This window comes from Buteo buteo, chromosome 24 (genome assembly GCF_964188355.1).
Source record: "Buteo buteo chromosome 24, bButBut1.hap1.1, whole genome shotgun sequence".
NCBI lineage: Eukaryota > Metazoa > Chordata > Aves > Accipitriformes > Accipitridae > Buteo > Buteo buteo.
Genome location: NC_134194.1, coordinates 17,812,833 through 17,826,391, shown reverse-complemented (window position 1 = coordinate 17,826,391; position 13,559 = coordinate 17,812,833). Strand labels below are relative to the sequence as shown.

The 13,559-nt window shown below is 41.9% G+C and overlaps 1 protein-coding gene across 2 annotated transcripts in view; it reads left to right on the top strand.

Annotated features, from left to right (window-relative positions):
• Window positions 1-2,052: 2,052 nt before the first annotated feature.
• The window catches only part of SLIT3 (slit guidance ligand 3), a 537,089-nt gene continuing 525,582 nt past the window's right edge, over window positions 2,053-13,559 (top strand). Inside the window, exons 1-2 of one of the 2 annotated variants that reach the window (XM_075056287.1) lie at window positions 2,053-2,282; window positions 2,611-2,861. In XM_075056287.1, the coding sequence (XP_074912388.1) occupies window positions 2,677-2,861 (185 nt within the window). In that variant the 5' untranslated portion in view covers window positions 2,053-2,282; window positions 2,611-2,676. Of the gene's footprint in view, window positions 2,521-2,608; window positions 2,862-13,559 lie in introns of both variants that reach the window. The other variant, XM_075056286.1, reaches the window with a different exon arrangement.

The window sequence follows — 13,559 nt, the reverse complement described above, 5'->3', positions numbered from 1 at the left end:
GTTAAAGTGATCTTCCTCTGCCTTTTTCTCCAGGAAAGGAGAGGTTTATTTGTGGATCCAGACAGAATTACAGGCACCTTCCCAAGCTTTTGGTTTCTGTAGATTTGGGAGAGGTGGGAGAATAGTGTTTTCTAATCTTTTCTGAAGCAGCATAAAGCAGCCACTTAAAGGGGTGACAGCTGAGTCTCTCTGTGCATTTTCAAACCTCGTGTCATTTGTCACTGAGCTTTCTTGCGTTGGATACTGCTATATAAGGACCACTTAATTGAGCTTTGAGTCTAGTCATGTAAGTGGTTCAATCTTAAGGCTTGATCAAAATGGTTTCTATGTAAAAAGGAAATTTATCCTGTAAATAGTTTGCTATAAAATGAGAAAAATCACTTCATTGCTTTTTCAGACAAAGACCAGGAGAGGTGAAGGTTAACTTGTGGTCTTGCATGTGCTCTTTGGCAAATTTCTCTCCACAGGGAAATGCTCTAGAGTGCCAAGTCTTAGCTTGTTAGGGAGGTCAGTAGACAAGGAAATGCTTTGCTGGCTGTAAAGGGGGACGTTTCACTGGTTTGGGAAAAAACAACTATCAAGGTGGGCAGGAATGCCGCAGGTAATTACAAATTTCAGTAATGAAAGCATGAAGCAACTGTTGCCAGAAATAAACAGGTGTTTAAGATGTGCTACTGCACACTGGAATGCTGTGTCCGTTATCTTATGGTGAACATCTTACAGTGTTTTTTTTTCCTACAAGCCCTCCACTTAAAATACTAAATTTTTTTGTTTGTGGAGGAAAGCTGAGAACACATTTTGAGCACAATCTGAGAACTTGAGTCCTAACGTAACTTATCCTTACCAAATCTTTGGAGGGGTTGTGGGGGTTTTGTGGTAACGCTGGGCATGATCCTTGTTGAATGGTGAAAAGGAAAACTTTTCCCTACCTGCAGGAACAGAGCCTAGACTCCATAGTCATGGCCCAAGAGTTTGTGATGTAGATGAAGAAGGTATTGTCTGTGTTCCCAAGTATGTTATGCGTAAACGTGCCTTCTTTTTAAGCGTGCAGAATAAGGGACTCGGTATTTTGAAAGAGATGGGTTTTCATGATGTGCATACGCCAGCTTTATTTTGGGTCAGGAGGTCACCGTAGGTGTGTGGTGTACTACAGGGAGAACCTTGCTGTTAACGGGCTAAGACTTACCTTAAAGAGACGCCTTCTCGTGTGTCTCCGAGGACTCGCGGTTTTCCGAGTAATCTCTCGGCGCCGCCACGTTTTCGGGGTGTGCCGCGGTGTTCTTGGTGCTTTTTCCGTACGCTTCAGGTAGAACGTTCCGAGCCTCTAACTACATCGGCTCAGGACGGCGTTAGCCCGCGAAGGCGGCCCGCCCGGGCTCCTTTCCAGAAAAGGTCGCCCAAGTCCGGCTCAGGCCTTGCCCTGCGGAGCTGGGAGCGCGGCCCCGCCGCCGCGGAGGTACGGCGGCGGGGAGCCGCTCGGGGCCGCCCCGGCCCCCTCCGACCCCCGCGGCCGGGGCTCGGAGCGGGCCGGCGGGCGAGGCCGCCCCGTCCTTCCCCGGCGGGCGGGTGAACGTCCTCCTCCGGCCGCCAGAGGGTACTCGGGGAGTGGAAACGCGGCAGACAAAAGGCGGCGAATTCCCCTCCGAGGGGAAACTTGAGAGCGTGTCACGCAGCGCCGGAGCGCCGGGCGGCGGTTCCCGTGCCGCGGGCCCGCACATTCCTTTCCGAAACCCGAACCGGGGGAGGGGGCGGCTCGCCCCGCCGCCGGGGACCGCGGCGCCGGGCGGGGAAGGGGCGCGGGGTGCCGGGGGGGGTGCCCGAGGGGTGCCGCGGGGGTGCCGCCGAGCCCCGCTCCCTGCGGCCGGGGCCGGCGCGGCCCCCAAACTTTCACCCTCCCTCCGCTCCGCTCCGAAAGTTCAGCAGTTGGGTGACGTCAGGGCGGCCGCAGCCAATGGGCGCTGCGGGTGATATTTTGGGAGGGGGGAGGGGTGGCACCGTGCCGCGGGCGCTCGCCCGGCTGCCATGCACAGTGAATGGAGAGCGGGCGGGCGGCGAGCGCAGCAGCGGGTGGGAGCACCGCCGCCGCCTCCGCCCCCTCCGCCTCCCCTCGCCGCCTCCCGGTCCCGGCTCCGCCGGCCGCCAGCGCGGGGGTGCGGGCCCGCGGCGGCAGCGGCAGCCGAGCGGCGGGAGGAGGGAGGGAGCGAGCGAGCGCCTGAGGAGCCGGCGGCGGGGCCGCTTTGAATCGCCCGTCACCTCCTCCGCGGGTTACCTGCCCGGCCCAGGTGGGGCGATGCGGAGCGGAGGAGGCTGCTGCGGGGATTGCCGCCGCTTCTGACGGATGTTTGGCGTGCGTTTGCCTCCGCTCCCGGTTTCTCTTTCATCTGAGGACGCCTCTGGCTGAAGCTCTGTTAAACTATCTGCCTTCTGGTGCCGTTCGCAGATAGCAGAAAGAAACCTGAGCCCGAAAGGCAATTCCCCACCTTCTTCCACCTAACGTAACCTTTTCGGGCGCCTTTGAAGGTTTGCTGGTGCTCCGGCGATGATGGCAGCGGTGGGTTCCCTTGGGCTGTACTAAGAGCCTCTTGTTTTCTTTTCCCTTTCTTCTTAGAGGCATTTCATCTTTAAGGGCCGGCTGCTCGCACGCACTTTTATACCCACTGAAGCGATCAAGAAACCATGTTGTCTGGTGGAAGATGTGCGTTTCTGTGCCTTGGAATGATCTTGAGCTTTTGGAGCTCCGTGAGTTGGATGCCCGTTGGAGGATGCCCGCATAAATGTACATGTATTGCTTCCAACGTGGATTGTCACGGACTAGGACTCAAAACTGTACCGAGGGATATTCCCAGGAATGCGGAGAGACTGTAAGTAAAAACCGTTAAGGGCTCCTCAAGTACTTGTAGAAGCACCTGGGATGAGTTTCTCAACACCTGCCTATCAGTGCAGAGTACATCCTAACAGCAGTTTCAATAATCAAACATGGATTAATGTTTTCAGGAGGGAAGGGGAGGAGCTTTTCAGAACTTACAGCTATCTTGCTGCTGTTCCTGCTGTAAAAAAGAAAAAAGAAAAAAATCAATCGGTTTCAGAGTTTCACATTTTTTTGGTGGTTTCAGTTACCATCTGATTGGGTTTTGCAGTGACTTGTTTGTAATGGAGTTTAGAGCTCTACCTGGAGTGTCAATGCAAACACCAATTTAATATGCAATTAGAAACTTGGATGTTTTCACCTGGTGGCTGGTAGCAGTTTCTCCTTACTTTCTCAGCATGGTGACTTCATCGCCATGGAAAAAATCCATGACTGCCATAAACTAATTCAAATGGATAAGAAGTCGTATTAAAGCAGTGTCTAATTTCTGTCTTAAACTGCTGTGGGGAAGCTGGTTATTTAATTTTTAATCTACTTCAGAGTTTATGACAGCAGTGTAATGTTGCAGAGTGTTTCCAACCTCAGTACGGGAGAATGTAATGAATGTGTTCATAGTAAATCTTCTGTATCATATGTTCTCATGAGTTTTTTAGTTGATTCTTTTTACTTAAGTTTCTAAGGAGAAAGCTGAAAGCAGACTTCAGTTCTCTGATACAGTTCTGGCACTTGCTTGGTGCAGAGGACGGCATCTCTGACGTTGCTTAATGCATAGCATATGGCATATTTCAGAGAATGGCCGGTGCTAGATATGAAGATGTCCAGAGTGGAATGTTAAACAGAGCTTCAGCACGGCTCTGTGCTGGGCTCCATGAATGACCTCGGGAAAGTGCAGTTAGTTGTGCCTTATGTCGATTAGCTGATAATTTAAAATGTTTCTGAACCTGTAAGAAAATGCTGTAGATTGTATAGCCAGACTTCCTATTTTGTACCCTTCTGTGTCGTAGAGTTGGGGAAACGTCAAACTCTCAAGCAATATTTCCTCCAAGAAGGAAAGCTGGATGAAGTTACTCAGCAAACAAAGTTTTTGTGCATAGAGTCCTCTTAAAGGCTAAGTTCTGTCCCAGAATGAAATCTTATAGCATTTTTGAATGTTTCTAAATGCCTTTTATAGTGCTGAGAGTTCTTAAATGATAGCAATATGCAGATTTCTTAATACACTATTCTACCATCTTTAATGTTTTGTGGCCGTATCAGCCTTCCTTTTAACGCCAGCTGTGTGAACAATAGTTTTCAGATGTCAGTTTTCTAGAAAGCTTAACTTCTGTGCACAAAATTGTGTACTCCCTAAAACTGATGGGCAGCAACCTGGCAGATTAGAGACAAAAAAACCCTAACCCCAAAACAACAAACCCCACAACAAACTGCCACCAAAGTAGTATACAAAGCCAGTCAGAGTAAGTATGTGTGATAACCCAAATGTTTTGTGTGCTTCATTGTGTTTGCGTGGTTTTAAGAGTCAAAAGCTAGAATTGAACTTACAAATTTCAGGTTAAAATGATTCACAAATGCAAGGTTGGTTGGCCACCTGAGAATAATTTAAAAATGGTGATTTGATTTTGTCTAAGTTTTAGGGGGACTGAATTGATTTGGTTACTGTGTTTCATTTGTGGGAATGTACTTCATAGAGATCTTAACTTTCCTTGCCTTTTGTAAGAAGCTAAGCCAAAAGAGTATGTGCCTTGGCCTTGGTATGTTGTTAAGTGTTAAAAAGAATGAAAGAGGGTGTAATCACTGTGCTCTTGGTCCTGATAATTTTTGGTGTTATTTACAGATTTAAAGTTTAGATTAATGGCTGAAGGAAGAACAATGGTAGCTATTTCACAATATTCGGTTTGAGTATTTAACCTCACAGATACACTACTGATAAATATGAAATGTAGCTGTGTTGGATGTTTTGTTTGTTTGGTTTGCTTTTTTAAAATAGTGTATTATTGGAACATTCAGTGGCTGAAATCTTGTGGAAATAGCGTACAGAGGATCGTGTAGTAACATAGTATTCCATGTTTTTAAATAGTCTTCACTTTTTATTGCTAGTCCATCATGAGCCTTTTGCTGTTTTTACAGTGTTCACTGTCATCTTCGTTACAACTGTGCTTTAAAGCTTGTATCAATTCTTTCAAATCTAGACTTCCATTAATTGCATTAACTTGAATTCTCTAATGTAAGCAGTAGAGAGAGAAAAAGACTTTATATTTCTCTGAGTCTAAATTCTGCTCATAGGTGAAATATCAGTCAGCCACTAGATATATCGGAGTATCTCATTTTTCTCAGTGGTCCACAGCAACCTGTAACTATTTATGACATAACACTGCGTTGATGTGTAGTCTTTAACTAGTTTAACTTGTAAATAAAACCAAATGATTATATCTGAAATGACAAAGATATTTTTAATCTCAGAGAAATGTTTATGTGTTGGGAAAATAATTTTAACAAGTTTCTTGATGGCCACATACCAAGTGGCTTTTTAGAGTTATGCTATAAAAAGGTCTTCACTTCTTTCTGCATTCTCTTGAGCTAAAAATTCTGCATACCTGTTCAAGTTGGAAACTTTTTGCTTTAATTAATAAGACATCTAATGGCACCACTTAAAATAGTTTGCCGCTAAGCTTTGAGTTATGTTTGTACAAATGTTACAGATTGTTTGGGTTAGTGAAGCCAAGTTAAATATTATTTAAATTTGTGTTAATATGAAACCCCAGGAAATCTGAAAATATAACATTAAGGAAAAAATGGGAAACCTCTGTAGTTCTATTAAATGAACTAGTGATCGTCTCCTGATACCTCAAGAAATGGGCATCGCCAGAGCCTTGATTATTGATTCTTCATGAGAAAAGTGATGAGTGCTTTCTTCTTTTTTTTTTTTTTTGAATGCTTTGAAGGTGTAGTCTTTGTAAAGAGTTGTACCTGTGATTTCTGTCTTGAGGGGAATTCACAGATTAAGCAGTGATCACAGAAACAGAGTTGTAAAACTATCTTAAACTTTTTTGTACATGGATTCATCTTTAATAGTAGCTTTACAAATATAGCAAGTAGTACTAGGTTTGTGTTGCAGTTTACCTTGTTATTACATTCTATGATAGTCTTTTAATTGTGTGGTATAGATTGAAGCTTTTGCTCAGTTAAGTTTTGTGAAGAGCTAAAAAGAGGTGAGTGTTGTATACTACTGCACAAAGAAATTATTCAGTCTGGAGAAAATAAGTGTTGAAACAAATATTTGTCGCTTCCAGGAGTAACTTCCATTTACCTTTGCTCTAGAGAAGGAACCCTCAGAATAGCCATTATTGCACACAGGAAGAGACATGTGAAATTAGGTCTAAGACATTTCCCCAAATTGCAAGACGTGATGCTCCACAGAGGACTTTGTACATGAGCAGGATGATATAGCTGACTTTGTGGCTTGTCGTTAGTATTTACTGATCCATTCCACCTTTGTGAAGTAACTTAACATCCTAACAAAAAAAAGAAGTTTATAGAGGTTTTGTGTTGTGGAGAAAACTAATAATTTAATAGTCAACTTTTGAGGATGGACACAGCGATTCTTTTATTTAAGCTATGCTTAAAAACTGATAAGATGTTTTGTGCTAATAAAGGAAGCAGAAGTTAGGGCTTAGAAATTAAGAATATGTAAATACCTCCATAAAAGTATTGAATCTTTTACCTTTCTGAAAAGTTCCTTAGGATTGCTTCATCAAACTCCTCTAATCAGAGTTTGCTTAGCAGCGCTTCAGTTGTTATATGTGATTCTCTATTTATGAAAGGTTCTTCAGTGGAAATGTTTTCTACAATATGTAAAATATTATACATGTGGCTTTTTATAACACTTAATAATGCTGATAGTCAAGTTTAGTTTGAGATGATGTGTAAATGCAGTGAGCAGATCAAAGCCACCTGCTTGGCAGTTGTATTCTTCAGCTCTGAAAGGAACAAGTGATATGAAGAAGCTGCTCAGGAGTCTTCTGGGTCAATATCTGCTTTCTGTTTGATTATGAAGCATGAGCCTTTGTGTTTTTCCTTCCATTCATATCTAGTTATCTCCCTGTCTGTTAGCAGCACATTATGTATGTATAAAAGTTTCTTTGGAGAATTTAGCCACGTTTGAGTTCATGATGAATTTATACTTGGTGGCTTCGAATCTTGTTTAATTGATAGCTCTCCTATGTTAATTGCTGTTTTGTTTTGTCTTTTACTTTGAAGGATTCTTTACCTTGCTAAATTGATAAAGCTTGCAAGACTAATCTGTTCTGTGCTTTGTCTGAGTAGCTAAATTGAGTGTGTCCACATTTAGGTGCAATTTAGAAGCTTAGTCATCTGCTTACTCTGGAGTTTTTTATGTGGTCTGGGGTTTCTGTTATACAAATATATTATTATGGTGTTTTTGGCCTAGGTGCATGTAGCTGCTGAAGTTGCACTGGCTTGTAATAAGTCTTCAACTTCCTCAATTTTGTCTCCAAATTAAATCTAAGCTCCTGTCTTGAATGCACTGCAGAACGCAATGTTAAACACACGGAAATATAATTATACTGACTCCTACATTGACTTTCTGTTTTTCTAGAATTCTTCCCACTAGGGATTGCCACTCATTTAAGTAATAGTCTCCAAAACCTTGCATGGAGCCTCTGCCTGCCCCCCCCCCCCCCCAGTCATGTGTCAGTAAGTAGACATCCACAGCTTTGGCTTCGAAGAGCTTGCTCTCGGAGGTACTGATCCTGGGAAAACTTGACTGAGTGGCTTAGTTTAATTTGGATACTTCCCTTTACTAACTTAACGCTGACTACTTGTGCTTGACTGGATGTTGACATGCACTTGTATAGGATCAGAGTCTTGCACTATTAAATTTGTTGCCTCGTTTTGAAGTGATGGAAACAGGAAGGAGAATGAAATTAGCTATCGTAATTTGGTAGCTACAGAAGCAAATAGTGGCTGTTGTCACGTTGTTTGTATTTGCACAAATTTGGATTAGATTCTGAGATCAAAGAGACCAGGCTACTTACTGCAGAATTTCTTAATGAGTTGCTCTGAGACTATTCACTTTTTTCATCTTCTTACTTTTTCAGCTGAGTATTGATTCATGCAAAAGAATTATGTGAAAGTAAAGTTGCTCCTCTAAAGAACAGCTGTTGTCTTTTAGGAAGTCCTAAAATATAGATGTTTAGTATTGCGTTTTTTCCCCTGGAATTTGTGTGTTTATGAGTTTGAGGAAGTGTGTATCAAAGGTGGTATAACTTACCTGTATAGATGGATTGTGAGGCCAGAACTAAGTAAATCCTAATACTCCATTCATACAGTAATCTATAAAATCCTTGTTGTACACTGTCTGCAACTTCTAAGTTGATTGCTGTGAAGTCATTTGACCTTCATAGTGAGTACTATCAGTAATCTTTTGGAACATCGCTGCCAAGCATTATTTTAAGTTTTTTTTTAATTTTTTTTTTTTTTTTTAGTTCAAGCATTTCTAGTTATGTTTAAAACAAAAATAACCTGTCCTGCACAGACTTTAACATCTGATATGATTTGTTGTCTGCATTTCAGTACTGTCTAAGCTATTCCTCAGCTTCCACAGAGCAGAAAGAAAATGGTTTTCCCACAGAAATCTCACAAGGTGCTTGAAAAGTTATAAGGTTGATAGGGGAAAAGAACTTGGCTCTAGTAAGGATATTCAGTGAGTAAGTTTCAGCCATTGTATGTTAAGAAGTGAGGTTGTTTACTGGAGAGACTGTTCAGAAGACTTAAATCAGGATGTGCTCCCTCCCAGGAACTAATAGCTCAAATGACTTGAAGCTTGATTTTTCTAGAATTCTTGATGTAGTTCTTGCGGTGCCCACAGTGCTTGGTTTCCCTTGGCTGCCTGTTGCTGCAGCTGATCTTTTAAAATGCTTAGCTTTTTTTCTGGTGGTGGTCTAGTGGGATCCATTCTTCCTTGATTAGAAGATTTAATTATTCCTGAACAAAGATGGGGAACAGAAGCCATTGGTTAGTACTGTAGTTGGCTTACACTTGATTCATTAGAAATTAACGGAAAACTGTTTTGCTTTGAGTTCAAAGCTGAAATGTGTCAGGATCCTTTCCTAGTCACAACTGTGTTACTCTTTGTTTTCCATATATTACACCTGCTAAGGATGGTGTAATGTTCAGATAAATTTTCCAAAGACTGAACTTGAATTGAGCTCTTTTTCACCTTTGGCTGAGGACTGCAGCTGACCCCTCAAGTAATTTTTCAAGCAAATGAAATAATTTAATTTGTGGATTTTTTAAAAATATATCTAAGATGTAAATAACTTCCCCCCCCACTCCTCAGTAATTCCTGATTTCCTTTATTTTTTTTTTTTCTTTACTTGCCTCTCTTCCTCTAAATTTGAACCTACAAAAATATAACTAAGCCTTGTTACTGAAGTAACATAACTAGCTCTTTCCAATTCAGAATGATCGTGAGCTTGCAAGTTCTGGAGCTTCTTTTGCCTTCAGAAGTGCCTCCAGCCTTATGAGGTAGTACACTGTAGCAAACCCTTTGTGATTAAAGGGATGAGTCTTCCTTTCTAAGTTAACCTGAAGCACTCAAATGCCTTATATAAAATGCAGGTCTGCTGCTGGGCTTCGGTCTTGATGTGAGCTTCACTGTGTCTTAGAATACTACAACTACTGAATTATCTCAAATGTTGTGTTAACCTCAGGAAGAGGTTGTGGGATGTTTTTCATGAGTAATGTGGTACCTCTTAGTTCTTTCACCTGTTTGCTCTCTGCAACTACAGACAGATACTGGGTCAGGTAAAGAATTTCTGTGGCTCAGTATTGAAACCCCTTTCAATACTGGCTGATCTTCTATGCCTGGGGAGAAAGTGTGACTGTGAGCAAGTATACTTCTTCAGCACTGGCAGATCATTTATTAGTTTTATGTAGAGCCAACTTTCTGTTGGAGGCTTGATGATGGCAGCTGTAGGAATCAACATGCACATCCTCTGTCTTGCAGTTCCACAGCTCCCGAAAGGGGCTTCTCTTTTCCCATTTGGCTTATTTTTCGCTCCTGCAAGACAAAGCAGTGTTGTTTGTCCTCTTCAAGTTCAGACAAAGCAAGATTCTAACTTTAGGTGAGGAAGGAAGGAAGGAGTCAAGGTAACTCTGGGGAGAAAAGCTGAAGTGAACTTCAAATGGCAAAGCTTTTCGAAGAAAAATCGTGTTGGTGATGTAATGAAAAATGACTAGAAGTAATGTGTGGCAAGGATTTCTTCAGCTGATTGCCTATCCCTATGGTCCTATTACAGGGATGTATAGATGAGCAGTGGTGTTCAGAAAATATTATCACGATAGAGGTAAATTTTGTGCCCTGCCCTCTAGTAAAGTCTTTGAGATAGGCTGGTAGAATGTGCCTCCTATCCTTGGCTGCTTTCTGCTCCTTGGGTGACAGGGAGTTTCTGTTAGCTCTTGTTGAGTGCGTTGTTATAATATTATATGGGTTTTGGCTTGGGGCTGCTGTTGTCACTCCCATCCCTTTTATGTTCATTAAGAGGTTTTGCTTGCCAGTGTAAGGCTATATCAGTTTGACTTGTTTTTTTTTAAGTAATTTTCAGGTTAAGAAAGGGCTGGGTTCTAGTAATGTTCTGATTGCAACATGGCCCAAGCTATTCTGTTTTCAGTATTTTTAGTCTTTTTTCCAGAGATCCGTAATGTTCTGTCTATTTTAAAATCTGTTTTCTATGTTGTCCAGTCAGATGTATCATTTAAGATCTTGCTCTTATCAATGGCAAGAACTACTTCTTCCCCATTGAGAAATGACCTTGTCAGCAACTGACAGTCCTTTCTAATGGTACTAAATACACAAAAGATTTATCTGCCTATTTACATAAGGGGAACAGATCTATGGTCTTGTACTCGGAGTAAATTTCAGATGAGTTGAGGGCCATCTCTGTAGAAAAGAGAGTTTAAGAGGCTGATTCTTACCTCTGCCACTTATTTTCAGCATTTTTCTTTCTTTCTTTCTTTTTTTTTTTTTTACCCCAGCTGAATCTTGTCTGCCAGTTGTCTTTGTGAGAATAAATTTGTCTTGTATTTCGGTTTTACACCATCTGTTTAGTTGCAATATATGTTTTTAATCCTATGATTGATAGGTTTCTGGAGCTTTTAATCAAATTTTACCTTTCTATCTGTGAGTTGCTTCTTTTTCTGAGACCTTAATTTAATTTTGTCCCTCAGGTGGAAATCATTTTAGCCAATGGCTATATTCTTTCCTTTTCTGCCAGTGATGAAGGGAGCATTTTCAATAAACATCAGTTCAGTTAAAATGAGGAGGAAAACTCAGTGTTTTAAAGCTGGTCTTGTCTTGACTTTTCATCAAATAATCTGCAAAACCTACCTGAAATTTATGTTTAAATTGATTTCAGAATTTGTATTGCTCACCAACTCACTTTTACCTATGCTTTCCTGAAATTGCAATACTGTTGCAGAAATGATTCTTAACTTCTTAGGTCAAAGGGACTTACTAGGAGAGCCCTCTATGCTTCCTGCAGAGAGGTTGGTATGACTGCCTTCCTACTTCAGTTACATGGTGAAGAATCAACGTTGTGGAAGTAGTATCAGGTTACTAATGAAGACCCTCCAACACCTATTAAATGTATTTAGAGTCCAAGCACACTGAGAATTTTGGGAGATAGTGTTCTTATCATTGATACCTTGCTGGCTGCTCTGTGGGCCTGTGTTCATCCCAGTTTGAGGTGCAAGGCTTTTAGCAGTGATGCTATATTTGGAAGTTTAATTGGAGAGACTTTAACCTCTTCTCTTGTGTGGGGATACTGTAGTGACATTATGCTGTGACTGTACATAGAGGCAATCACCCAAAAGAACAAGACAAATCAGTTGCCTGCAATTTTTCAGAATGTTTTCTCTGTGTGCCGTCATTCCTGTCTATGTAGACAGAAGATTGGTGGTTCTGTTTCAACCAGGGCTCCATGTAGGTGGAGGTATAAACTGCTCTGGAGGTTAATGATTTGGAAATCAGTAACCCATTTTAACAGCCTGTGAACATGCTTGTAGAAGGTGGGGGGAGATGGTGATGAACTCCGTTTCTGATAGATTTTTTTTTTTTTTCCTTCTGTTTTGATGCTTTTGCTTGGGAGGAACTGTCCTCATTTAAAAAAAAGGAAAGATCACTTTGCAAAATTTAAAATTTACTGTAATTTTCATGATATCAGTTGAAAATATGTAATGCAAGTTGGGCTACGTTAGAGTTGAGTATGGTGCCTGCTGTACTGGTCAGTATTGTTTCATCTGCTTGTCTTCATCCCTTTGCTCTTTTTGTCTTTGTGAAAAGCTCTTTGGGACTCCTTTGGTTGTACAATGCTTAACATGAACAAATCTTGAGTAAGGGTGCTACTAGGCATGATAACAGAGATGATAATAAACTTCGTATTAGTGAATCTGAGGTTCTGATCTCCAAAATCACAGCACAATAAAATGCAGTTTTTAATGTCTGGCTCCAAACTCTTTTCTGTCAAGGTTGGCTGCTTGACTGGAGGCCGGGGGGGGGGGGGGGCGGTGGTGTGGAGGGGATTAGTATGTGAGTGAACATTCTCATGAAATGTTTCAAAAGATAAGCATTTAACTATTACGGAAATAACATGCTGAAAGCAGAGGCATAGGTGCATTCTTGTGCATACTAATAGTTAGAGGACTATTTGTTAATCCTTGTTTTTTCAGTTGGTCTTTTCCTCTATTCCTGTGGCTGGTAATGAATGTGTTATTTAACTTGTACCACATAAATGTATTAGTAGATTGTAAGGTATTATTGGTGTGTGTTGTTATGGCACCCAAATAAATAACCTTGACAGTTTCAAAACATACAGACAGTGAGTTGTGAGCTTTACGCACTTTCTCAGGTCATTGTAAAACCAAATGTTTTAAGTCAGTTCAGCCAAACTGTCCTACTGTATTGTTTGCACTGACATTTTCTCTGGGTATGCACTGGTGAATAATGAGCTGCTCTTCAGATATTTTAGCAGCTTTTAAAGTTGAAGATGTATTTGGTTGTCTGTCTGGCAAAAATGGTTATTAGCTTTAGTAGTAGATCTAGTTTCATATATTATGTAATAATGACCTGTGATGGGTTAACCCTGGCTGAACGCCGGGTGCCCACCAAAGCCGTTCTATCACTCCCCCATCCTCAGCTGGACAAGGGAGAGAAAAATATAACAAAAAGCTTGTGGGTCGAGATAAGGACAGGAGAGATCATTCACTAATTACCGTCACGGGCAAAACAGACTCAGCTTAGGGAAAATTAGCTCAATTTATTACAAATCAGCCAGAGTAAGGTAATGAGAAATAAAACGAAATCTCAGAACACCTTCCCACCACCCCTCCCTTCTTCCTGGGCACAACTTCACTCCTGGATTTCTCCACCAAGCCCCCCCAGCGGCACAGGGGGACAGGGATGGGGTTTACGGTCATCACACGTTATTTTCTGCCGCTTCACCTCCTCAGGGTGAGGCCTCATCACACTCTTCCCCTGCTCCAGTGTGGGGTCCCACCCACGGGAGACAGTCCTCCACGAACTTCTCCAAACTGGGCCATTCCCACAGGCTGCAGTTCTTCACGAACTGCTCCAGCGTGGGTCCTTTCCACGGTGTGCAGTCCTTCAGGAGCACACTGC